This window comes from Trichechus manatus, unplaced genomic scaffold, assembly GCF_000243295.1.
Source record: "Trichechus manatus latirostris isolate Lorelei unplaced genomic scaffold, TriManLat1.0 scaffold00129, whole genome shotgun sequence".
NCBI lineage: Eukaryota > Metazoa > Chordata > Mammalia > Sirenia > Trichechidae > Trichechus > Trichechus manatus.
Genome location: NW_004444065.1, coordinates 291,664 through 317,835, shown reverse-complemented (window position 1 = coordinate 317,835; position 26,172 = coordinate 291,664). Strand labels below are relative to the sequence as shown.

The 26,172-nt window shown below is 41.2% G+C and overlaps 1 protein-coding gene across 1 annotated transcript in view; it reads right to left on the bottom strand.

Moving 5' to 3' along the window:
• PPM1L (protein phosphatase, Mg2+/Mn2+ dependent 1L) overlaps positions 1 to 23,883 on the bottom strand; it is a 484,838-nt gene extending 460,955 nt beyond the window's left edge. The window contains exon 1 of the mRNA XM_004384876.2: positions 22,754 to 23,883. Within this exon, the coding sequence (XP_004384933.1) occupies positions 22,754 to 23,152 (399 nt within the window). The 5' untranslated portion in view covers positions 23,153 to 23,883. The remainder of the gene's footprint in view (positions 1 to 22,753) is intronic.
• Positions 23,884 to 26,172: the final 2,289 nt, after the last annotated feature.

The following is a 26,172-nucleotide window of genomic DNA, read 5'->3' as shown; positions in this document are numbered from 1 at the left end:
ATTATCCTAACACTGACAGCGTTGTACTTAAGAACAGATCTTGAAATGCTCTTTTTGATAATGAATACGATACCATTCCTCTTTAATTTGTCATTCCTGGCATAGTAGACCATATGATTGTCCAATTCTAAATGGCCAATATCAGTCCATTTCAGCTCACTAATGCCTAGAATATCAACGTATATGCATTCCGTTTCATTTTTGACAACTTCCAATCTTCCTAGATTCATACTTTCTACATTCCACATTCCACTTATTAATGGATATTTCCAGCTGTTTCTTCTCATTTTGAGTCGTGCCAAATCAGCAAATGAACGTCCTGAAATCTTTACTCCATACACGTCATTATGGTCAACTCTACCTTGAGGAGGCAGCTTTTCCTCAGTAGTATTTTGAGTGCCTTCCAACATGAGGGTCTCCTCTTCTGACACTATTTATCAGGCAATATTCCACTGCTATTCGTAAGGTTTTCACTGGCCAATTTTTTCAGAAGTAGACAGCCAGGTCCTTCTTCCTAGTCTGTTTCAGTCTGGAAGTTCTGCTGAAACCTGTCCACCCTGGATGACCCTCCTGGTATTTGAAATACCAGTGGCAAAGCTTCAGCAACACAGTAACATGCAAGCCACCACAGTATGACAAACTGACAGATGAGTGCTGGGAATACACAGGAATAAAATCAACTACATCTATGGAAGGAGATGATGGTGAAGTTCCATATTGTCAGTCAAGACAAGAGCAGGGGCCAACTGTGGAACATACCATCAATTACTCATATACAGTTCAAGCTGAAACTGAGGAAAATTAAAACAAGTCCACAAGAGTCAAAGTAAAACCTTGAGTACCTCTCACCTGAACTTAGAGACCATCTCAAGAACATATCTGACACATTGAACAGTATGGACCGAAGACCAGATAAGTTCTGGGATGACATCAAGGACATCATACATAAAGAAATAAAAAGGTCATTAAAAAGACAGGAAAGAAAGAAAAGATCAAAAGAGATGTCAGAAGAGACTCTGAAACTTGCCCTTGAATGTAGAGTAGCTAAAGTGAACGGAAAACATGATGAAGTAAAAGAGCTGAACAGAACATTTCAAAGGGCAGCCTGAAAAGACAAAGTAAAGTATTATAATGAAATGTGCAAAGACCTGGAGATAGAAAACCAAAAAGAAAGAACATGATCGGCATTTCTCAAGCTGAAAGAACCGAAGAAAAAATTCAAGCCTTCAGTTGCAATACTGAAGGAATCTATGGGCAAAATACTGAATGACGCGGGAATCATCAAAAGAAGATGGAAGGTATACACAGAGTCATTGTACCAAAAGACTTGGTTGACGTTCAACCATTTAGGGAGATAGCATATGATTGAGAATCAATGGTGTTGAAGGAAGAAATCCAAACTGCGCTGAATGGACTGGCAAAAAAAAAAAAGCCTTCAGGAATTGCTGCAATACCACTTGAGATGTTTAAACAAATGGATGCAGCGCGGAGGGTGTTCACTCATCTATGCCATGAAATTTGGAAGACAGTTACCTGGCCAACCAACTGGAAGAGATCCATATTTGTGCCCATTTCAAAGAAAGCTGATCCAACAAAATATGGAAATTATTGAACGCTACCATTAATATCACGTGGAAGTAAAATTTTGCTGAAGATCTTTCAAAAGTGGTTGCAGCAGTAGATCGATAGGGAACTGCTAGAAATTCAAGCCGGATTCAGAAGAGGATGTGGAACAAAGGATATCATTACTAATGTCAGATGGATCCTGGCTGAAAGCAGAGAATATCAGAAAGATGTTTACCTGTGTTTTACTGACTATGCAAAGGCATTCCACTGTGTGGATCATAACAAATTATGGATAACATTGTGAAGAATGGGAATTCCAGAAAACTCAATTGTGCTCATGAGGAACCTGTAAATAGACCAAGAGGCAGTCATTCAAACAGAATGAGGGGATACTGTGTGGTTTAAAATCAGGAAAGGTGTCTAACAGGGTTGTATCCTTTCACCATACTTATTCAATCTGTATGCTGAACAAATAATCCAAGAAACTGGGCTATATGAAGAATGGAACATCAGGACTGGAGGAAGATTCATTAACAACTTGTGATATTCAGATGACACAACCTTGCTTACGGAAAGCTAAGAGGACTTGAAGCACTTACTGATGAAGATCAAAGACTACAGTCTTCAGTATGGATTACACCTCAACATAAAGAAAACAAAAATTCTCACAACTGGACCAATAAGCAGTATCATGATAAACAGAGAAAACACTGAAGTTGTCAAGGATTTCATCTTACTTGGATCCACAACCAACACTCATGGAACAACAGTCAAGAAATAAATGACATATTGCATTGGGCAAATCTTCTGCAAAAAACTTCTTTAAAGTGTTAAAACGCATGTGGGGTTGTTAACCAATGTCATAAAACAACATGTGTACTACTGTTTCATGAGAAACTATTTCTTCTGTAAGCCTTCACCTGAAGTACAATTAAAAAAAAAAAAAAAAGCATAGATGTCACCTTGAGCACTAAGATGCCCCTGACCCAAGCCATGGTATTTTCAATTGCCTAATATTCATGTGAAGGCTGGACAATGAATAAAAAAGACCAAAGAAGAATTGATGCCTCTGAATTACAGTACTGGCAAAGAATACTGAATATACCATGGACTACCAGAAGAAAGAATAAATCTGTCTTAGAAGAAGTACAGCTAGAATGCTCCTTAGAAGTGAGGATGGCGAAACTTTCTGTCACATACTTTGGACATGTTATCAGGAGGGACCAGTCTCTGGAGAAGGACATCATGCTTGGTAAAGTAGAGGATCAGTGAAAGAGAGAAAGACCCTCAGTGATATGATTAATACAATGGCTGCAGCAACGGGCTCAAGCACAGCAATGATTGTGAGAATGGTGCAGGACTGGGCCATGTTTTGTTCTCTTGTACACAGGGTCACTAAGAGTCATAACCAACTCGATAGCACCTAATGATGCAACAACATAATATCTAATAATCAAGGGACAAGAATTCTACTGAATTTAAACAACAAATGCATTATCTAAACACACGAAATAGTAAAAAAAAGATATGGGTAACGAACAGAAGAACTGTTGTGATATTTCCACAGTCATCAGTTGAATTTACTAAATACACTAAACATTAAATATACTAGGCAAAAAAACCACCTTGTTGTTCTCCTAAACACTCAGGCCCCTCCTTGTTGTTACTTTTCCCAGAACAGAGAAGTGCCCTGAGACTTCAGGGCAACATGAAGCTATAGGCAAAAGCACCACACAAAGATCCAAAAAACTAAGCCAAACAGAAAAAAAGGCAATCCTAAAACCTTAAGCATCAATGAAAAGATAAAGAACTCAGCCAAGCACCAAAAGGAATAAGAAACTGACAAAGAACAGAGAGTGAGAAGAGATACATGCAGAGGTCCCCTATGAGCTAATGCAGCACGGATCCGCCATCTTGGACTCTTATCAGAGATCAGCGAACATGGGGTACGAGAAAGTAGCTTCACGGAGCTTCCAGCAGGAGACAACAACCGGTAACCAGCAACATACCCTTTCCCACCCCCCACCCTTCTTCACTCCCACTCAGCCTGCTCTGCTTCCTGTGGCCAGTCTCTTGGCCAATAAGCACCACCTTCACTCCGGTGTCACTTGGATTCCACCCGCCTGCATTGGCCAGCTCCGTAAGTGCCATTTGTTGGCTGCTGCTGTTGCTTTTTTCTGCTTCTTTAGATTTCTTCCTTACCTCTCACCACCTCCCCCTCCTTTCTCTCAAATACCTGGCTCCGTGTGCCATCTTTGCTTCTTCTTGAAAGGCTGTGAAATGTCGCTCGAATGTGAAACTGCTTCCTAGCCTGTGCTGCAACACTGGTGGGATCCCGGGGCTTATTTTTTGTTTGTTTTGAATTGTTTGTTAGTTTGTTTTCTTTTTCTTTTCTCGAATTGGAAGCCCGGTCTTGCCGGGCAGTACTGCACAGCTTGGGACCTACTCCTTCAGTTTGCGCAGATGGGCAGAGGGATCCCCCAGGATGTTTCTTTTTTCTTGTTTTTTCTGGTGGGGGCTTTTTTTTTCTGTTTTTCTTTGGGGGTTTTCTTGTTCTGTTTTTTTTATTTTGTTTGTTTTGTTTTCTTTACCCTTTTTGTCTTTCTTCATTACTCAGTTTCTCATCTCTCTATACTTTCCTTCTCTTCCTGTCCCCTGAATACCTGGCACTGAGTGACACCTCTACCCCCTTCTAGCCAGGCTGTACTTCACAGCCTGGAAGCAACTTCCCCAGACCTCGCAGCTGCACCAGAGGGATCCCTGGGAGCTTTTCTTTTCTTCTTTCTTTCTAATTTTTATTCTTTTTTTCTTTTTCTCCTTTTTATTTTTCTCCATTTTATAGTCTTTCATCTCTCCACTCCAATGGCAAGCTCCCCTAGCACTCTTTTTTGTTTGTATGTTTTTGGCTCTCATTCCTCTCTGCTCTCTCCCATACCCATCTTAGACCCACACATCACAGTCTCCCCCCTCCATCCTGCCTACCTGCACTGTGCGCTGAACATCACACCACCAAGCAGCACAGGCACAGCCTACCAGAACCTGCCCTGCACTGATTACCAGCCCGCCCTGGTGGCCGTAGTTAAGTGCCACAAACAACCCATCCCAGCAACTCCTCTTCAGCTACACCTGCCCTGCTAGACCGTATCTGAGCGAATGACCCTGCCAATTGGAGAAGGAGGTGAAAAGTATTGTGCCCAAAGACAGGCAAACAACAAAGAACACACAGCCCGCCAGCTCACACATAGACAAATAAAACAAAAAAGCAGGATGAAACGAACAAATCTACAGTCAATAAACGAGGAAAATAACTACTGAATGCCCCGAAGACAGAAGACAATATTGAAACGTTTACAAGAACAGGACAGGATGGTTCCAGTAGGTGTCCAGAATAAAATACCAGATGACTTTCTAGTAGAAAAAAAGGACTGGAACTACCTGAGAGGGAATTCAAATCTCTAATATTCTGAGCTATCCAAGAGTTGAAGCAAAAAGCAGACATAAAATGAGGAAAAAATAGACAAATTCATGGAAAACGCAGACAAATTCGTGGAAAACACAGACAAAAAGATGGAAGAATTCAGGAAAGTAATGCAGGAACAAAACGCCAAAATAAATTTACAACTAGAAATCATACAAAAACAACAATCAGAAATCGAAAAGACAGACAAGATTTCAGAAATGGACAGTGTCACAGAAGGGCTGAGAAGCAGGTCTGAAACAGTGGAAGACAGGATCAGCAAAACTGAAGACAAACACTTGGATACAACTCTGAGGAAAAATCAGAGAAAAGAACGAAGAAAAATGAAGAGACCCTGAGAATTATGTGGGATACAATCAAAAGCAAAAATTTTCGAGTGATCAGAGTTCCAGAACAGGGGGAGAAAACAGAAAACACAGAGAAGATCACTGAAGAACTGCTGACAGAAAAGTTCCCCAATATCATGAAAGATGAAAAGCTGGCCATCCAAGAAACTCAACAAACCCCATATATGACAGACCTCAAAAGAAAATCACCAAGGTATATCATAATCACTTTTACCAAAATGAAAGACAAACAAAGAATCCCGAGGGCAGCTTGAGCAAAACAAAAAGCTACATACAGAGGATAAACAATAAGACTAAGCTCGGATTATATGGCAGAAACCATGCAGGCAAGAAGGTAATGGGATGACATATATAAAACCTTGAAAGAAAACAATTGCCAGCCAAGAATAATATATCCTGCAAAACTCTCGTTCATATATGATGGTGAAATTAGGTCATTTCCAGATGAACAAAACTTAAGGGACTATGTAAAAACCAAACAAAACTTACAAGGATTATTAAAGGGAGTCCTTCGATCTGAGAACAAACAACATCAGCTCATAGGCTAGATCTAGGACACAGGATCGTACCAGCCAGATAGTAATCTAGGAAATGAACTCTCAAAGACTATCCAAAACCAAAAGAAATACAACACGGAATCAGAGCAATTAATCTGTAAATGACAACAACATCAGAACAATAAAAGAGGGAACAAACGGTGTAGGTATAGAACCTTCTAATGGAGAAGAAGGCAAGGTGATACCAGAGAAGAGCCCTGAGTTAGAAAACTATTCACCAACAGTTTCCTAAGATTTGCTAGGGCCCTAAAATATCAAATAAACATCTCAGCTCCCAGGCAAAACCATGCCTAAATAAATCCAAATATAAGATCATCTACCTTTTTCTAAAGTCCTCTAAGCTGATTTTTTCCCATGTCAGGATCATACACCTTACAGCAACATTCTCTGATGAGGCTACTAAAGTGCAGAACTAGGAATGCCCCCAGGTCACCTTCTCTGATCCCCTTCTCTGAGCCCCTTTCTCACTCGTGTGACCCACCCAACAACCATTTCCACTTCTCCTTCTTCCTAACTAACAAAACTCTAGTCTTGCTCACCTTCCTAGACTATCAAGTCTTCCAGAGGAAACGAGGCTCCTCCTTCGACCCTCGGAATGGGGAGGTTGGGGGGGGCGAGGGAGGAATGCGTTATGATGGATCAGAGTTAATCATGGTGATCATATTCCTATGGTCAAGTCATTGGTTCAGGCTGGACCTGGGACACAGTAATAGCCTAGGAGATGTGAGAGATCGCTTCTAAGTTTTCCTCAGTCTTAAAAAAGGAACAGTTCCTTTTTGTGTATCTCTGAATACACTTACACAAAGATGATTGCAGCTGTTCTAAGTCTTACATCTTCCATCCATGCAGTTTTAGGCAATCTCTGAGACATTAAACCAGAGCCTTCAAGTTACTGAGCTGCTGAACCAAGCAACCCTGAAAACACCCATCTCCAAGCCTTTTGTTACATGGGACAAAAAAAAGTCTGCCTCTTGCAACCAAAAACTTACAAATAATGCATCATCTAGATGTCCAGTTAGAACTTACTCCACTTAGAGCTTCTGACAATGGACATAAAAGACAAAATCAACCAATCTATGAGAAGAGAACATTTATTGCTAAACTATCTCTTTAAATAGAAGAGCTATTATTGATCATCTGGAAACCATTCTGTCTTTGGTAGAAATTAGCTTTCATCTCCTTTTTCTGAGATGGCTATTTCTCCCACAACTTTGATGTACTTGTTTAATATGAGGGGACGTTGCAGTTACAGTACTTTTACTGACTTAAAAATGTTAACAATCAAATCCTAATTTATCTCTCTCTATTGGGGCCAGGCTAAGAGAAACATGCTTAAATCAAGGAATCTAGTTCATATGCAAAAATGAATTTCCTAAAAGAAAGGATTATAGAGAAAAGACTCTCCAGAGACAGCCTGGAATCTCCTTGATGAAAGTCTTTAAAAACACATTATTCATGTAACTGTGAAGCCTTAGGGACTACATTTGGATTATATGACGATTCAAGATCTCTGCCAGTCCTATCTAAGAAGAAAATATATCTTCTTTCTGAACAGAATTTAGAAAGTCATCTAAGTGTTAAAATAAAAGAGAAGTAAAACTTCTTAATCCCAAACCACGGGACAGGCATATTTATTACATACCTATACCAACCAGTTGTCATAGTGTATTCACTTCATTATTCTAGGGGACAAAAAGGTAAACAGTATGATCAAAGGTTCTACTATGTCTCAATTTCCATAAAATCCTATCTGTGTCAGTAAGACATTTATTTGTCCAGAAAATGCTCAGTGACTAACTTAACTGAAAGTTAATTTATTTAATTAAAAAGAGAAATGATAGCACTTGCTAGATTTTTTTTAAATAGTATAAATTATCAAAACAAATCAGTTTCTGCCCTATGGCAATTCTATAACTAAGGGAGTATTTTTTAAAAACATGTAACTTTCATATTAGAAACTTTACTGTCCAAGAGTAGCGCTGAGTACATACTGTCCTATTAAAAATACAACTGGAAATATTTAAGATTTACTACTACAGGGCATTAAAACCCAGCTCACGATTACACTGACCAAAACCTGGAATATTGAAGTCGAAAAGCAAATGCAAATAAGTGTTCACTTCTTGAGGGAAGTCACAAGGTTTGCTGGCATGATGTGCAATGGATAACTAGTCTTTTGTTTAGCAAATAAGACATGTAGGCGCAGGACAAGGAGGGCAATAATAATAGATGGTATGGTAAAAACTGTACATCTCAAAAAACAATCCATACAGCTATGGCACCTTTCACTTTTGTACAAATTAGAAACAGGCATTCTCTCCAAGTGATCACAGGCCCACGGATGTCTGGTTTGGGAAAAGGACATTTCTTTTGTACACATTAGAAAAAAGTACCTCTCTACCTGGTATTGCTGTACACTGTACATTCTACATGACTGTATGCAGTAGCCCTGAACTTACCTTCGGGAATCTGGTGCCAGGTAGCAGACAGAAACTCTCCTGTCTTGTAGGAATGGAGGAAAGTCTCATTCTTAACAACTACTCAATTACTAAAAACCCATTCCCATCGACTGGATTCTGACTCATAGCAACTCTATGAGATGACTATACTCCTAGCCCTCCCTTATTCTAGAAAGTTGGAGGCAACTAAGGTTCCATTAAGTTGGACCCTATTCTAAGTAAACAAAGAAAGAAAAAAAAAAGACAAAACATCTCCAGACAGATCAAGTGATCAAGTCTTACAGATTCACTTTTCAGGTGTAAGGTATAAAAGCTTCACTTTTTAAGCACAGCTTTCCATAGCACAGACAGACTTCACCTTTAATGAAAGGACATCAGTTTATCAGCATACATGATTTTTATCAATGTGAATGTTTACTAAAAATACCTTACACTTTTCAAAGGAGGGCCTATAACGATTTAAAAAACTACAAAAGGTACTATAGTTTCATTAAGGAGCCCTGGTAACACAACAGTTAACCCAGCAGCTCCACGGGAGAAAGACCTGGCAATCTGCTCCTGTAAAGATTACAGCTTAGGACGGCTAACAGACACATGAAGAAATGCTCACAATCATTAGCCATTAGAGAAATGCAAATCAAAACTACAATGAGATACCATCTCACCTCAAAAAGGCTAGCATTAATCCAAAAAACACAAAATAACAAATGTTGGACAGGTTGTGGAGAGACTGGAACACTTATACACTGTTGGTGGGAATGTAAAATGGTACAATCACTTTGGAAATCGATCTGGTGCTTCTTTAAAAAGCTAGAAATAGAAGTACCATATGATCCAGCAATCCCACTCCTTGGACTATATCGTAGAGAAACAAGAGCCATCACATGAATAGATATATGCACACCCATGCTCATTGCAGCACTGTTCACAGTAGCAAAAAGATGAAAACAACCTAGGTGCCCATCAACTGACAAATGGATATACAAATTATGGTATATTTACACAATGGAATACTACGCAACGATAAAGAACAACAATGAATCCGTCAAACATAACATGGAGGAATCTGCAAGGCATTATGCTGAGTGAATTTAGTCAGTCACAAAAGGACAGATATTGTATGAGACCACGATTATAAGAAATCAAGAAAAGGTTTAAACACAGAAGAAAACATTCTTTGATGGTTATGAGGGTGGGGAGGGAGAGGGGTATTCACTAACTAGATAGTAGACAAGAATTATCTTAGGTGAAGGGAAGGACAGCACACACTACAGGAGAAGTCAGCACAACTGGACTAAACCAAAGCTAACAAGTTTCCTGAATACAACCAAACACTTTGAGAGACAGAGTAGCAGAGGCGGGGGTCTGGGGACCATGCTTTCAGGGGACATCTAGGTCAACTGGCATAACGAAGTTTATTAAGAAAATGTTCTGCATCCTACTTTGCTGAGTGGCGTCTGGGGTCTTAAAAGCTAGTGAGTGGCCATCTAAGATGCATCAACTGTTCCCAACCCATCTGGAGTAAAGAAGAATGAAGAACACCAAAGTCTCAAGGAAAGTATTAGCCCAAGAGACAGAAAGGGCCACATAAACCAGAGACTCCATCAGCCTGAGACCAGAAGAACTAGACGGTGCCCGGCTACCACCAATGACCACCCTGACAGGTAGCACAACAGAGAGTCCCTGATGGAGCAGCAGAAAAGTGGCGTGCAAAACTCAAATTCTATTAAAAAGACCAGACTTAATGGTCTGACTGAGACTGGAGGAACCCCAGAAAGCACGGCCCTCGGACTGTTAGCCCAGAACTAAAACCATTCCCGAGGCCAACTCTTCAGACAAAGATTAGACTGTTAGACTGGACTATGGGACATAAAATGATACTCATGAAGGGTGTGCTTCTAAGCTTCAAGTAGATACATGAGACTAAATGGGCAGCTTCTGTACGGAGGTGAGATGAGAAAGCAGAGGGTCAGGAGCTGGTTGAATGGACATGGGAAATTGGGTGAAAAGGAGGAGTGTGCTGTCATAGTATAGGGAGAGCAATCAGGGTCACATAACAATGTATGTATAAGTTTTTGTATGACAGACTAACTTGAACTATAAACTTGCACTTAAAGTACAATAAAATGTAAAAAAAAAAAAGAAAAAAAGATTAAGCCTAGGAAACCCTATGGGGCAGTTCTACTCTGTCACATGGGCTCACTCTAAGTTAAAATTGACTCAGCAGCACCTGACAACAACAAAGTTCCATTAACTACAAAAAGAAAACTAATGCCTTCCTTTGTTTATTTAAATTTTGCCTTTGAAGATTTGTATTAAAAACAGACTATAACTAGCGCTCACCAAAGCTTGTGTTTCACTTAAGGATGGCTCAGAGAATAATGTATTAAGTAGCCTTCTGCAATGGAAACACAAGAGTAGCATCTATTCAAACTAAACATATCAACAAATTATTATAAATAAATTAAAAAATAATATTCTGCTGCTTACATTTAACAATCATTTACGTATCAGAAAATTACGTTGGCCCTCAAAAAAAAAAAAAAAAGCTGTTAGTGCTTCAGGATAAACAGAAATTATGCTAACACAAACACAACCCTATACACCTGCCCTAATATCAAGCCTTTCTTTCCTTAAAGTAAAATACAACATCGAAAATCATCTTTGTGTATTGTGACTGGCTATGTTAATGCCATTGTAACTTCTGATGCAAGACTTCTGTTGACTTAAAAGGCAAAAATATTAGGGAATCAATGTACTGGCACAGAGATTCTGTCAGGAAAGAAGGGGGGAGTGGATGAAAACAGTTGTTTCAATGTTTTTTATTTATTTTGTTGTTGTTGAGAATATACACAGCAAAACATACACCAATTCAACAATTTCTGTATGTACAATTCAGTGACATTGATTATATTTTTTGAGTTGTGAAACCATTCTCATCCTTTTCTGAGTTGTTCCTTCGTCATTAACATAAACTCACTGCCCCCTAAGTTTCCCATCTAATCATTCAAGTTACTGCTGTCAATTTGATCCCATACAGATAGTTCTTAAAAGGGCATAATTCTCAAGGCAGACATTTTTTACTAGTTAAGCTAAACTATTGTTTGGTTTTAAGAAGACATCAGGGGATATTTTTGGTTTAAGGTTTAAAGATTATCTTAGGGGAATAGCTTCAGGGGTTCAGCCTCCATAGCTCCAGAAAGCCTGAAGTCCATGAGAATTTGAAATTCTATTCTGCATTTCCCCCCTTTTGATCAATGATTCTATAGAATCATTGATCAAAATGTTCAGTAATGGTAGCCGGGCCCCATTTAGTTCTTCTAGTCTCCTGGAAAAGGAAGCAGTTGTTCATGGAGACAATTAGCCACACATTTCATCTCCTCTTCCTATTCCTGACTCTCCTTCTTCCTCTGTTGCTCCAGGCAAATAGAGACCAACTGTTGTGCCTTGGATGACTACTTGCCTTTTTTTTTTTTTTAAACTGCAGGAACTTCTCAGATAATTATAAAATCCACCTACCAACGTTTCTAGCATAGGTTTTTCAAGAACACCACCACATGCGACAGGGACACAAATAGTCAGAGACACATAAGAAACCCAAAGTCCTAGTGAGCAACACAAGAAGACCAGGTGATAACCACTTAACAATGCTATCAGCACTTTTTAGCCCCAATCTATGGGATTTGTAGAGCTTCAACCTAAAACTGATAGCACAGGCTTTAGAAACAGATAGCTCTACCTCTGAATCCCAGTTTCAAATCCTAGTTTCACCACCTATGGGCTGTGAGAGGCCTTGGACAAATTATGTAACCTCTCTGTGCCTGAATTTCCAGATCTATAAAATGAGAATAACATAGGATCTACCTCATAAACTGTTATAAAAATTAAAGTTAGATAATATATATAAAGTATTTAGAACACTGCCTGGCATATTGTACACACTCAATAAATGTCAGCCATTATTATTATTATTATTATTACCAATAATGCTAGTTTATTTCCCCTTTGATCCAGAAATCCCACTTCTGGACATCACCTTGGAGAAATAATCCTAAACACAAGAGAAGCACAAAAATATTTATTGCGATGTTATTTACAATGTTAAAAAGTTAAGGAAATCTAAATGTCCACCAATAAGGAAGCAGTTGAGTAATTTATCAAATATCTTTTCAGTAAAATATTATTCCATCACTAAAAATATTAGAAATATTAGAAATGTAATAAAAGAATTTTGGAGCAAACTGACAGTGTGTTTATAGGCTTATACAAAGTGGAAAAAAACTAATATAAAACTATATGCACATTTTTATAATTATTTAAAATCATATTTAAAATGCATATTTAAAAACATGCATTTGCATAGTCAATAAAATACAGGTAAACATCTTTCTGGTATTCTCTGCTTTCAGCCAGGATCCATATGATATCCCTGGTTGCATGGTGTAAGGATAAACATACGGACCAACAGAACAGAAGTGAGAATCCAGAAATAAACCTATACATCCATGGCCAAATGATTTTTGACAAGGGTGTCAAATCCATTCATTTATTGGGGAAAAAAAATAGTCTCTTTAATAAATGGCACTAGGACATCTGGGTCTCCACATGCAAAACAATGAAGTTGAACCCATACCTCACACCATATACAAAAATGAATTAGAAATGGATCAATGACCTAAATATGAAGGCTAAAACCATAAAACGCTTAGAAGAAAACATAAGGATAAAGCTTCAGGCAATGGGTTCTTAGATGTGATACTCTCTTAGTTATCTAGTGCTGCTATAACAGAAATATCACAAACATAAATTAATCTCTCACAGTCTAGGAGGCTAGAAGTCTGAATTCAGGGTTCCAGCTCCCGTGGAAGGCTTTCTCTCTCTACCAGTTCTAGGGGAAGGTCCTCTTCACCAATCTTCCCCTTGTCTAGGAGCTTCTCAGCACAGGGATCCAGGGTCCAAAGGACACACTCTGCTCCCAATGCATCCATCTTGGTGGCATGAGGTCTCTCTCCTCTCTGCTGGCTTCTCTCTTTTATATCTCAAAAGACACTGACTCAGGATACACCTTAATCCTGTAGATTGTGTTCTGCCTCATTAACATAACTGCCTCTAATCCCGCCTCATTAACATCATACATGTTAGGATTTACAACACATAGGATAATCACATCAGAGTCATAAAATGGCGGACAATCACACGATACTGGAATCATAGCCTAGTCAAATTGACAACACATTTTTGGGGGACACAACTCAATCCATAACAGACACCAAAAGCATGAGTAACAACAGAAAAAATAAATAAACTGAACTTCATCAAAATTAAAAACTTCTGTGTATCAAGAGACATTATCAAGAAAGTGAAAAGACAGCCTACAGAATAGGAGAAAATATTTGAAAACCGTATATGGAAGACAGCTACCTGGCCAGACTGGAAGAGATCCATATTTGTGCCTAGTCCAAAGAACGGTGATCCAACAGAATGTGGAAATTATCAAACAATATCATTAATATCACATACAAGTAAAATTTTGCTGTAGATCATTCAAAAGTGGCTGCAGCAAGTACATTGACAGGGAACTGACTGAAATTCAAGCTGGATTCAGAAGAGGACATGCAACCAGGGATATGATTGCTGATATCAGATGGATTCTGGCTGAAAGCAGAGAATACCAGAAAGATGTTTACCTGTGTTTTATTGACTATGCAAAGGCATTCAAGTGTGTAGATCATAACAAATTATAGATAACATTCTGAAGAATGGGAATTCCAGAACACTTAACTGTGCTCATGAGGAATCTATACATAGATTAAAGAGGCAGTCGTTCGAACAGAACAAGGGGATACCACATGGTTTAAAATAAGGAAAGGTGTGCGTCATGGTTGTATCCTTTCACCATACCTATTCAATCTGTATGCTTAGCAAATAATCTGAGAAGCTGGACTATATGAAGAAGAAGAGGGCATTAGGATTGGAGGAAGATTCACTAACAACCTGTGTTATGTAGATGACAGAACCCTGCTTGCTGAAAGTGAAGAGGACTTGAAGCACTTCCTGATGAAGATCAAAGACTACAGCCTTCAGTATGGATTACATCTCAACATAAAGAAAACAAAAATTTTCACAACTAGACCAAGAAGCAACATCATGATAAATGGAGAAAATATCGAAGGTGTCAAGGATTTCATTTTATTTGGATCCACAACTAACACCCACGGAAGCAACAGTCAAGAAATCAAACACTGCATTGCACTGGACAAATCTGCGGCCTTTTAACCTCTTTAAAGGGTTAAAAAGCAAAGATGTCACTTTAACGACTAAGGTACACCTGACTCAAGTCATGCTAGTTTCAATCACCTCATATGCATGTGAAAGCTGAACAATGAATAAGGAAGAACAAAGAAGAATTGATGCATTTGAATTATGGTGTTGGTGAAAAATATTGACTATACCATGGACTGCCAGAAGAACAAACAAATGTCTTGGAAAAAGTACAGCCAGAATGTTCCTTAGAAGCAAGGATGGCGAGACTTCATCTCACGTACTTTGGACATGTTATCAGGAGGGACCAGTCTCTGGAGAAGTACATCATGCTTGGTAAAGTAGAGGGTCAGTGAAAAAGAGGAAGACCCTCAACGAGATGGACTGACACTGCAGCTGCAACAATGAGTTCAAGCATAACAAAGATTGTGAGGATGGTACAGGACTGGGCAGTGTTTCATTCTGTTGTACGCTGGGCTGCTATGAGTTGGAACTGACTCCTTGGCACCTAACAACAACAATATACATCTGAAAAGAGTTTAATATCCAAAATATATAAATATTTCTTAAAGTTAATAACAATAAGACTAAAAACTCAAATAAAAAATAGGCAAAGGCCTTGAATAAATATTTCTCTAAAAAAAACAACCAAAAACCCGTTGCCATCGAGTCGATTCCAACTCATAGCAACCCTACATTCCCACCAGTAATAAATGAGTGTTACAATTTCTTCACATCCTTGCCAACACTTATTTTCCTTTTTTTTGGAACACAGCCATCCTAAAGGCTGTGAAGTGGGATCTCATTATGGTTTTGATTTGCATTCCCCTAATGACTAATAATGTTGAGCATTTTGTCATTTGTATATCTTCTTTAGAGAAATCATCATATAAAAGGAAAATAAGTGTTAGCAAGGATGTGAAGAAATTGTAACACTCATTTATTACCGGTAGGAATGTAAAACACTATAGCAGCTATGGAAAATAGTTTGGTGGTTCTTTAAAAAGCTAAACGGAATTTCCATAAAAACCAAAAAATAGTTGTATCAAGTCATTCCAACTCATGGTGAGCCAAATGTGTGTCAGTGCAGAACTGCGCTCCATAGGATTTTCAATGGCTGATTTTTTGGAAGTAGATCACTAGGCCTTTCTTCCAAGATGCTTGTGGGTAGACTCAAACATTCAACCTTTCAATTAGCAGCCGAGCTGTTAACCATTTGCATCAACCAAGATCTCCAGAATTACCATAAAATCCAGCTATTCACTCCTAGACATATACTCAAAGAAACTGAAAGCAGCAACTCAAACAGACACATATACATCAATGTTCATTGCAACATTATTCACAACAGCCAAAAGGTAGAAACAACCCAACAACAGATGAATGGATAAACAGAATGTGGTATTTACACACACTGGTGTATTATTAGAGAGACCCAGCAGCAGCAGAGACCCGGCAGCAGGAGACGGGTGGTGGGCTTCCCGGTCCACGGAGACAGAAAGCTGAGTGCCTTTGGACAGAGGCCTAGGGTCAAGGAGAGGCATGCAGTGAGCTCAGCTGTCCTGATGGAAGAACTGTATCTTTGAGTGTTCCTAAGCCTGAAGTATAACCTGTTACTTCCCCAATAAAGCCCATAATCTTGAGTATTGTCTTTGAGTTCTGTGTAGCCATTGCAATGAATTATCGAACCCAGCAGAGAAGTAGACAGTACAGTGGGAGGGATGATTGGTGTCAGAACTGGTAAAGATGGTGGAGAAAAGAGACATGTCTGACCGCCGCCTCACAGGAATCAGCCTTGATCTTGATTCTCCTTCCCTCTTGAGGAGTTAGAGGAGGTTAGACACCTCCCCATGCTGTTTTTACAATTAGTCAGAAAGTGAAATGAAGTTCTGATACATGTCACCAAATGGATAAACCTTGAAAACCTTATACTCAGTGAAATAGGTCAGATATAAAGCAACAAATATTGTATAATCCCACTTACATGAAATATCTAGAATAGGTAAGTCATCAAGACAAACTAAGGTTAGTGGTTACTAGGGGATGTGAAAGGGGATATGAGGAGTCAGGGGTAAGAAAAGATCAGCAAGTAATACACCAAAATCATCATAGTGGATGTGATAGGATAATGAGATTTGGAATGCCTGTTTTTCTTTTCTATATTTCCTACCATGTAGTTGTATCAATTTTATAATTTTAAAATTACTTTATTTTTATACCTGTTTAACATGTTGCAGATTTATTTTAATATTCATTAAATAGGATTATGACAATAATAATTAAACAACAAAAATATATTACTGTAATGATAGAAGTTTAAAAAAGAAAATAAGAATAAAACAAATGTTTCAAATATTAGACACTTAAAGTAAAAATCTTATTTTTAAAAAACTGAGCCCCTAATGAATTATGGGCCTATATTACAGTTGGACAGAGCCCAGAGACCACTTACATCTCAGACTGAATGAACGATACTTTTAATTTTAAAATCACTGTCAGGGAAATGAAATCATTTAAGAGAACTGAAGGCATGGTCCTAATTTTAGTCTTGGAAAACCTTATTTTGTAACAAAACCTAAATTATTCCTGGTACCAAAGTGAAACAATAATAAATGCCTTTCCATTTGTATAAACCAGATATATAATGCATATTTTCATTGTTTTAAAATATATCCATATAGATAAGGTATGAGAGAAATAATGTTTTACAAGAGCTAACCAACATTTTATGAACCCCAGAAAATATCTAAATACAAATGAGAAAGGAAACAAATCTGTAGTCAAACACACTATTGTCTGAATTTACTCCTCCATCCAAACGCCCTTTTTCCAGCTGATAATACACACTGGAAACCCTGGCAGCAGTCTTACCACCTTGAATCTCCATCCTTCCCTATCTTTCAGAAATGGCCCACACCCCTGGGTTTCATTCTCATAGCTTTGGCCCAGGCTTCCCATTTGACACACCCTCCCCTACTACTCCACCTGACCCTTCTAGTCTTGAACAAATCAATCCTCTATATAGGTTAGAGGGACAGGATTACTAAAGCATAAATCTTTTGCCATTCCACTGCTCAGAAATGTCTACAGAACACAGCCCAGGTTCCTCAGTATGGCTTTCAAACTTAGTGCTGACAACAGTTTCAGCAGCATTTCCCACTCTCCTCACCTGTGTATTCCCTAAGCTGCAGGCTGTGAGTTCTCAACCGTGGGTCCCAGCACACTGATATATCTTGTCCATTGTAAATATGTCACAATTTGTGACCAATAATGAATAATGGCTCAATCACCAAAACTTGCAAATTATTTATTTTAAAAAATAAACTAAAAAGGATGCAAGTTCATTCCTATGATGTTTTCTCACCTGCATTAGAAATGAGAACGGAATTGCTGCTCAAACACTAGTAAGTGCCCACAACACTGGGTTCACCATGGAGATGTATGATATATAAGATCGTTGTCTGTCACAAGAGCCACAGTGGAAAGAGATGTTCCAAACTAGGGTTCCTCAACCTGCAAGGGAGCAAACAGCTGCATCACTTCAAATTATGGCTGGCAATTAAATTTTAAAAGCCACCCTTCTGTTCATAAGAAGCAAAGGGAGGAAGCAGAGAGACTCTAGAGGCAACCAGAGACTAGAAGAGGAATATTTTAGAATCATCTGGCTCCATCAAAATGGAGACAGCTTCTTAGTAGGCTAGAGGCCAAGAATTTCATTTTATTGATTTTCCACTCACAGTGCTGTTATGAAGTTTCCTTTTAAAATAAATACAGTAAAAACCTGCAAAACCTGAACCTGTGTAAGGTGGAAACCTGTCAGAGAAGGAAAACTAAAAATATTTTCCACTAAAACCAGCAACAGAAATGTTGTAACACTACACCCTGTCAAAGGTGGAAAACTTGAGAGACCCAGAAAAACAAGGCAGTCCTGTCAAGTTCTGGCTCTCATAGGTTTCACTGTACATTTAAGTGAAAAAAAGTTTATCCAAAAAATAATATTAAGTATATCAAAATAGAGAAGATACTCAAATATGGAAAAAAAGACTGAAGTTGGGGAAAGCCTGCTCTAAACAAATGTGGCTACCTGCCTTTTCCAACTGTACTTGCATTTTCTTTCCTCTATAAAATGTTCCCTTTTTCTCCCATCTGTAATGTCATCTTCTCCTCCTTCCTTGACCCAATCTCTGTCTACTGAAATGCTAGGATACAATCAAACGTCTGTTCCTGCTCAAAACTTTTCAAGATTCCTCCAGGCTCCCTCAGTTGTGATGTCCATATGTAGAGTCTCTCTCTTGGACTTTGTTGTCCCAACATTTCAGACTTTTAGCTTTCTGAGCTTTCTTCATTTTTTCTCCATTAAGTCCTTCTCTAGATAAGGATAATACAACCAATGAGGATGTACCATATGTGCATCATTATCCCTATTTTTCAGATAAAGAAACTCCCAGAAAAAAGATGCTTAAGCAATTTGCCCAAGGTCACACAGCTAGTATAAGGCAGAGATTCAAACCCAGATCTCAAGCCAAAGCCTATGCTTCTAATCATGGAGTAAATGATGCTGTCAAGGGTTCTTCCCCTGGGCCTCTCACCTCCCAGTCTGACTGAAATGTGCCTCCACTGTGTTCCCATAATACCCCAAACACACCATGACTTAATTTTTGGTATACAGGTCTATCTCTCTCACAAGACTGAAACTTTTTGAGAATAGGGGTCATGTGTCATTCACCCAGAGTGCTATCTATCAAGATAAGTATGCAAGCTAATTTGTCCAAGGTTTTACTATAAAAGTCACCAAACCAAGGCCTCAAACTAGCCAGGTAGTCTTAAGAAGGTCACAACTTCTCTATACCATCTAAACCATCAGCATCTCATCTAAAAAAAACAGAATGAGACCACATCTGCCACAGCCTCCACCAGACTGAGTCCAGTACAAGTAGATGGTACCTGGCTACCACCACTGACTGCTCTGACAGGACAGGGATCACAATAGAGGGACCCTAACAGAACTGGAGAAAAACACAAAACAAAATTCTAACTTACAAAAAAAGACCAGACTTACTGGCCTGACAGAGACTAGAGAAACCGCGAGAGTATGGCCCCCCGACACCCTTTTAGCTCAGTGAAGTCACTCCTGAGGTCACCCTTCAGCCAAAGATTAGACAGACTCATAAAACAAAATGAGACTAAAGGGGTACAACAGCCCAGGGACAAGGACTACAAGTCAGGAGGGGACAGGAAAGCTGGTAATAGGAAACCGAAGGTCGAGAAGGGAGAGTGTTGACATGCCGTGGGATTGTTAATCAATGTTATAAAACAATATGTGTACTAACTGTTGAATGAGAAACTAGTTTGTTCTGTAAACCTTCATCTAAAGTACAATAAAAAAAGAAAAAAACAGAATGAAATCAATGTACAAGGTTGCTCAGGTCCCTTCTGGATCTAAAAAGCCCTATGATTATACATAAAAATAGAATGAAATCAATGTACAATGTCACTCATGTCCCTTCTGGATCTAAAAAGCCCTATGATTATAGATGGTCCCTGTTTTTTTATAGCCTATCTTCTTAAGTCTGAATAATCAGAAATAAAATCAAATTCTTCATTTATCTTCTGTACCACTCTACAAACAGTACATATACAAATAACAGAAAGTTCAGAAAAGGCTCCCTTTTTTCTGTAAGTAGCTAACTGTCATCTATACCAAAATCAAACAGTTGCACCCTCATCTGGAGAATGTTAAAGAAGCTAAACAACAAAAAAATAGCCAAAAATTATGTGGTAAAATTTTCTTTTAATGATCTATATAAATAAGAGAGAAACTACCTAATATCATTCGTTATTACTGCACTCCAAATAGCAACTAAATAGTTTTTATAGCACTTCCGTTACTTTGCCCTAACACAAAGCCAAAATCAATGAACTGGCTGCACCTTTTAAGAGGTTACAGAGAGAACAATTATTCCATTTTTAAGGGTACTGATAATATTAATTATTTTTCAAACAGCAGGCTTTTTAATATAAGGCACAATAAAAAGCATTTCCTGGTTTGGCTAACAATGATCATCACTTCCTTTATTTTAAAAAATGTAATGAAAAGCCATGTATATCTAAAATAGTTAGTGAAATGAAAGCATCGCTCATGTCCGTTTTCTGGATAGTATTTACCATAAGATAGAATTGGAAATTTTTCGACCTGAAACCTATTTGGGTCTGCAATGTTCAGGTTTTAGAATACCAACTTAAAATTTTTTTTTCTTAACCATCCATTCACTTACACACATAGGCTCAAAACATGCCAATACATCACACCCAGATAACCACAACCTCAAAAGTTTCACATCAATATAACATTCACACCTTTAAATTAAAAATAAAAGTGTGGTAAGACTAGATTACCGTCTGACAAGAAATTTAATATAAAAATACATAACCTTATTAAACAATTTACAATAGTCTAGGCAAATAAATTGAAAATATGAACATTCTGACTCAAGCCAAAAAAACAAATCAGTCATTATACCTTGTCATTCAGGTATGTTTTTACCCACCTTTGCAGCATCTCTTTCCTCGATTAACTTCACGTTTTTCACCTACCAAGTGACCATGTGGAGGTGAACCTACACTACATAAGATGGGACAAAATTAAAATGAATGAGAAACTTTCATTTTGAAAGACAAAAAAAGGGAGTGGGGGAGGGAAGGGGAGCTAGGTGGGTGGAAAACAGCAGAAACTGATTTTAGTTCTCCCAAATAAGTTTTCCTACTCTGTCATTCCTGGCAAAGTTGGTTTTACAAGGCAATAAATTTTTTGGGAAGACTAGCAGAGTATCGGGTGGAGTGCCTTTACATCAAAAAGAGAATGTCGATGAGATAACCACCTGAGAACTTCCACAATGTTCACCCAAAACAAAAGCCAAAAAACAAGCAAACACTTGAAAGAGAATGACAACCCCTACAGTCCACTCAGAGACGGGAAAGGGTCCAGAAAATTGGGAAAGGGAAATTGTACAGGGACAAGAGGGGGCAAGGAATGGGCTGGGGTGGGGGTTGGGGTGAGATAAGGTAAGAAAGTACGCTCCCCCTCCTAAAAAAAGTATGCAGCAATGAAACCCTGTTACAAACTGCCAAATTAAGAAAGATAGGGTTGCTTGGTGCTCTTTGGTGCACTCTTCGGCCTGGGCAAATGCCCTCAGACTGGAGCCAACCCTCGCCCGATCCTCCAGGAAACTTGAGCCTCAGCGCGCACCCTGGGTGCCGCAGAAACGTGGAAGAGGGAACTGAACTGGCCCTCTCTCCTGCTCGCAGATGAACCCCAAAGGAGTCTAGAAGCCGGGAGACGTCTGAGCTCCCACCGCGGCCAGGGCTCAGGGGTGAGGTCCGGGCACTGCCTCCTCTGCAAAGGCCGGGAGCACCTCGGTCCCGCACCGCGATTCAGCTAAAACAAGGCGGGCAGCAAGGCGCTCCCGTCAACTGGCCCGACTGCACTTACACACAGTTGATGGAGTTGGGAAAAAGCGCAGTGCTGGCCCTCAGGTTTCTCCCCAAAGAGAAGGCGATGGGAAAGAGTCACAGCTTCCTTCACTCTCACTGAGTCCCACACTGCTCTGCAAAATTATTCTCTTTTCCCCAATGGAACATCAACGATATTTTCTTCCTTCTTTGTGCCGAGCTCGACCTCAAATCCTTGAACAGGGGCACTGAAGCCCGAGGCCAAAGTTCACTGGAGATACCATTAATTCTCGCAGTTCATTCCCACAAAACTAACAGTCATTTGCTGGGTTCCAGCCTTGGGAATCTCATAAATTAAGAGGCACGAAACAGGCTGTGGATGACTCTCCGTCCCCCAAATCGGACCTTCAGCCTGAGAAATGTGGACACAGCAGTGTTTTGGGCAACTTGAGCCACATATGGAACGAATGACTTTATCCAGCGTAGCACCAGGTCACCACGAAGCCCCCTGTACCCAGGTCCTAGCCTGCCGCGCAAACGACGTACTGTTGTTTACACACACACACACACACACACACACACAGAGAGAGAGAGAGAGAGAGAGAGGGGAGAAACAAAGTCCCAGGGAAGTCCTACCTCGCCCCCGTGCCCGTCGAAGATTCCAAAAATGGACGGGTGCGTCTTGTTGGCCAGGTCCGTGAGGACTTCGAAGCGATCCTCCATGTGGTCTCTTCGGCCCTGTATGGAGTACACAGCCACGTTGTGGCTCTTGAACTCCCAGGTCTTGGAAAACTCGGCCTCGAGCACGTCGAGCCCCCCGAGCCGATCGTTCTGCATGATCTCCGCCACCTTGCCCTTCACCATCTTCACAGCGTCCCGACTGGACTTCACGATGGTCTTCACCTCGTCCGTGTGGAAGAAGTAACTCCACAGCGCCAAGCTGATGCACAGCAGGAACAGCGTCTCGGGTCTCAGCAAGAAGTAGCGCATGATGCGACCCAGCAAAGACAGCAAAGTCATTGTATCCTCTATCATTTATTATCGCTAGAGCCCCAACCACCAGTAGCAATGCGCGCCCCGAAGGCTCGCCGGGTCCCGGAACACTGCGGGGACCGCTCGCGGGGAGGGAGGCGGAGCAGCAGCCAAGGGTGGAGGGACAGGCGTGCGGAACTGAACAAGAGGCGGGCGAGCAGGCTGCTCCGAGCGGGCACTGCGAGCCCAGGCAGTTTTCCTTTTGTCTCCTCGCCTCCGCTGCTCCTAAGCTCGCTCCCTGCGCACGGGCGCCGGTGCCCGCTGCCTGCGCCGCCTCCCTTCCCTGTACCCCTTTGTGAGGCGGCGGCGGCCGACACGACAGCGCCCAGTAGCAGCAGCCGCCGCGGGTACCCGGGCTTGGCGAGAGGAATCAACTTAAAGTTGTGGCCAGGCGGGTCCGCTGCGGTAGGCGAGAGACTTCGGGGCGCCGGCTCCTGCACGGTCCCTCCGGGGGTGCCCCTTGCGGCTCCGGGGAGAGAGCAGCAGGTGAGGAAACGCGGGGCGCGAGAGCCGGCGGGCAAGGGATGCAAGTCCCCTCGGCCGCCGCTGTAGGGGAGCGCTGAGCTGACGGAGGGCTCCGAGTCCTTCACACACCCGGGGGACCCCAGAGAATAAAAGTTTTGCGGGAGCTTGGGCAGAGGTGGAGGTACGCGGAGACCGACTACACGGCACGATCGGCGCTGAACCGCAGGCGGTCGACCCAGCTCTGTCTGCCTCTCGGCGGCGCCCCCCGGCTCGGCTCGGCTCGGCTCGGCTCGGCTCGGCTCGGCTCGGCTCGGCTCGGCTCGGCTCGGCTCGGCTCGGCTCGGCTCCGCTCGGCTCCGCTCGGCTCCGCTCGGCTCGGCTCGGCTCCGCTCGGCTCCGCTCGGCTCCGCTCGGCTCGGCTCGGCTCCGCTCACGCGCTCCCTTCCGGCATCCAAGCTCGCGCGCGCCCTGCCCCGCCCCTCGCGTTCCGGAGGTGCTCCGGCCGAACGGTCAAAGGCTGGAGAAGCTAGGCGGAGGCTGGAGGGCGCTGCAGCCGGGCGGTTCGGGCGAACTAAGGGGGAGGAAGGAGAATGTCCGTTGCATAGTTCGCGCGGATAGTCGTTCCTGCCTCCTGTGCGGACTTCCAGGGCAATAGAATACTGACCGTGGTAGTCTTCGCGTTTGTTTGCCGGGAACTGCTGCTGCCTGCTGCTATGCAGAGGGACGCACGTGAGCGTCCCCTCCTCTGGCAGGCAGCACGATAGTGCGGTTCCCCTTTCGCTAGGCATAAGGCAAGCGAGAAGGGACGCACTTCTCCCAGCTCGCAAAGCGGTGCGGAGAGGATCGGGTTTGGCTGCTGGTGATTGCCTAGGTACTCTGCGGCAGACGTCTCTCTCCGGATCTCCCGAGAGGCAGACAGTGGGCCTGGGGCCTAACCGCCTTCTCACAACGGGAAAAGTTCTGCCTGAGAGCAGCAGATTGGGGGACTAGGAGCCACAAGGAAGGACGCTCTGATAACCTTGAAGCGGCGAGAAAAGGCTGGCATCTCTGCTCCAGCCTCCGGACGAGGGGCGGCGCCTCCCCTGGAACAGGGGACTTAGCAGTCACGAAGGCTTTGTCTGGTCGTAACCCTTCCACTGGGAGATTCGGAGTTTCCAAGTGGGGCCCCAGAGCACTCCTGACCCTGCGGCGCCCAACCCTGCCGCGGGGCGAGGGCTCTGACTCTGGTGTTCAAGCTTGAAATTCACTTTGAAGCTCCACGCTAGTGGTCTCCACCACCTCCTCAATCATCGCCAGAGAAGGTGAAGTCTGGGGCAGGGAGGGTGACAGGGGAGTGCCTTTTGATAAGCAGAGGTGAATCGCCACAGGCGTCCAGAAGCCATCAAGGATAATAACCTGGTGAATTGTGGGCGAATGTCGGTGGGCCTTGAAGGTGTTCCAAGCTGGTACAAGAAAAGAACAGTATCTACTCAGAATATTGAACAAACGAGCTTTAAAGGAAAACATTAACTTCTGCTCTGTCATATAGGGTCGCTATGATTCGGAATCTACGATGGCGGCACAACCACCACCACCCCTCTCCAGGAAGAAGAGTGCTGATCAGCACTTTTGCCTTGGTATGATCTCAATTACGTTCTAGAAAAAAAAGAGTAAAATACTGGAAGGAAATACACCAAAATGTGTGTGGTGGTTAACTACAATAGTTAAGTTACATGTTTTTATTTTTCGGTTTACAGTTTTGTCTGTTCTACAGCTTTTCCAAAATTTCTGCAAAAGGTATGGATTTCTGTCATAACCCAAAAATAAATAAAACTTCAGCACTTAAATGGCAGATACAATCTGATCTCAACTATATAAACATACACAGAAAAAGCAGGAAGAAAATATGCAGAACTGTTAACAGCGTGTTATTTTTTACATCTAGGATATGGTCTCCTGTTCTGCTTCGCACTTTTCAGTATTTTCCACCTTATAAAGAAAATAAACAGTTTAGAAATAAGTTAGGTCATTTTGTTCAATAGTCGTGAACCAGGAGGTTCCCATATGAGATAATGAACACAAAAGCCTTTTGGAACTATAAAGCAAAGGTAATGCATTAGTATTATTATGAAGATGAGTTTATAAGATTTCTTACTGTAAACTAGCAAATGGTTTTTTAATACATTATCAGTCTCTCTGCCCATGAAACTGTTTTTCTGTGGCAAGGCCAACTTGCTGATAAGTTGATGCAGAGTCCAGTACCACAATTTAAAGTAGAACCTGGAGGAGAAGTAAAATTCCAAACCCAGAGGCCCATCCAGCTTGTCCACAAGAGTAGTGCATTGATGACAGCAGAACAGACGTTCATGAGAGGCATGATTTCTGTTTCCCCCATATCTAAATAAAGAATAGGGAGAACCATACTGGTCTCTCTGAAGATTAAATAACAAAAGGAGGGCTTGACTTTCTAATAACTCTAAATATCCTGCAGACTCTGTGAAGACGTGCTTTGACATTTACATCTAAGTAGTTCATCTGTGAAAAATCAATCAAATTATTTTTCAAGCAGACTCTGTAGG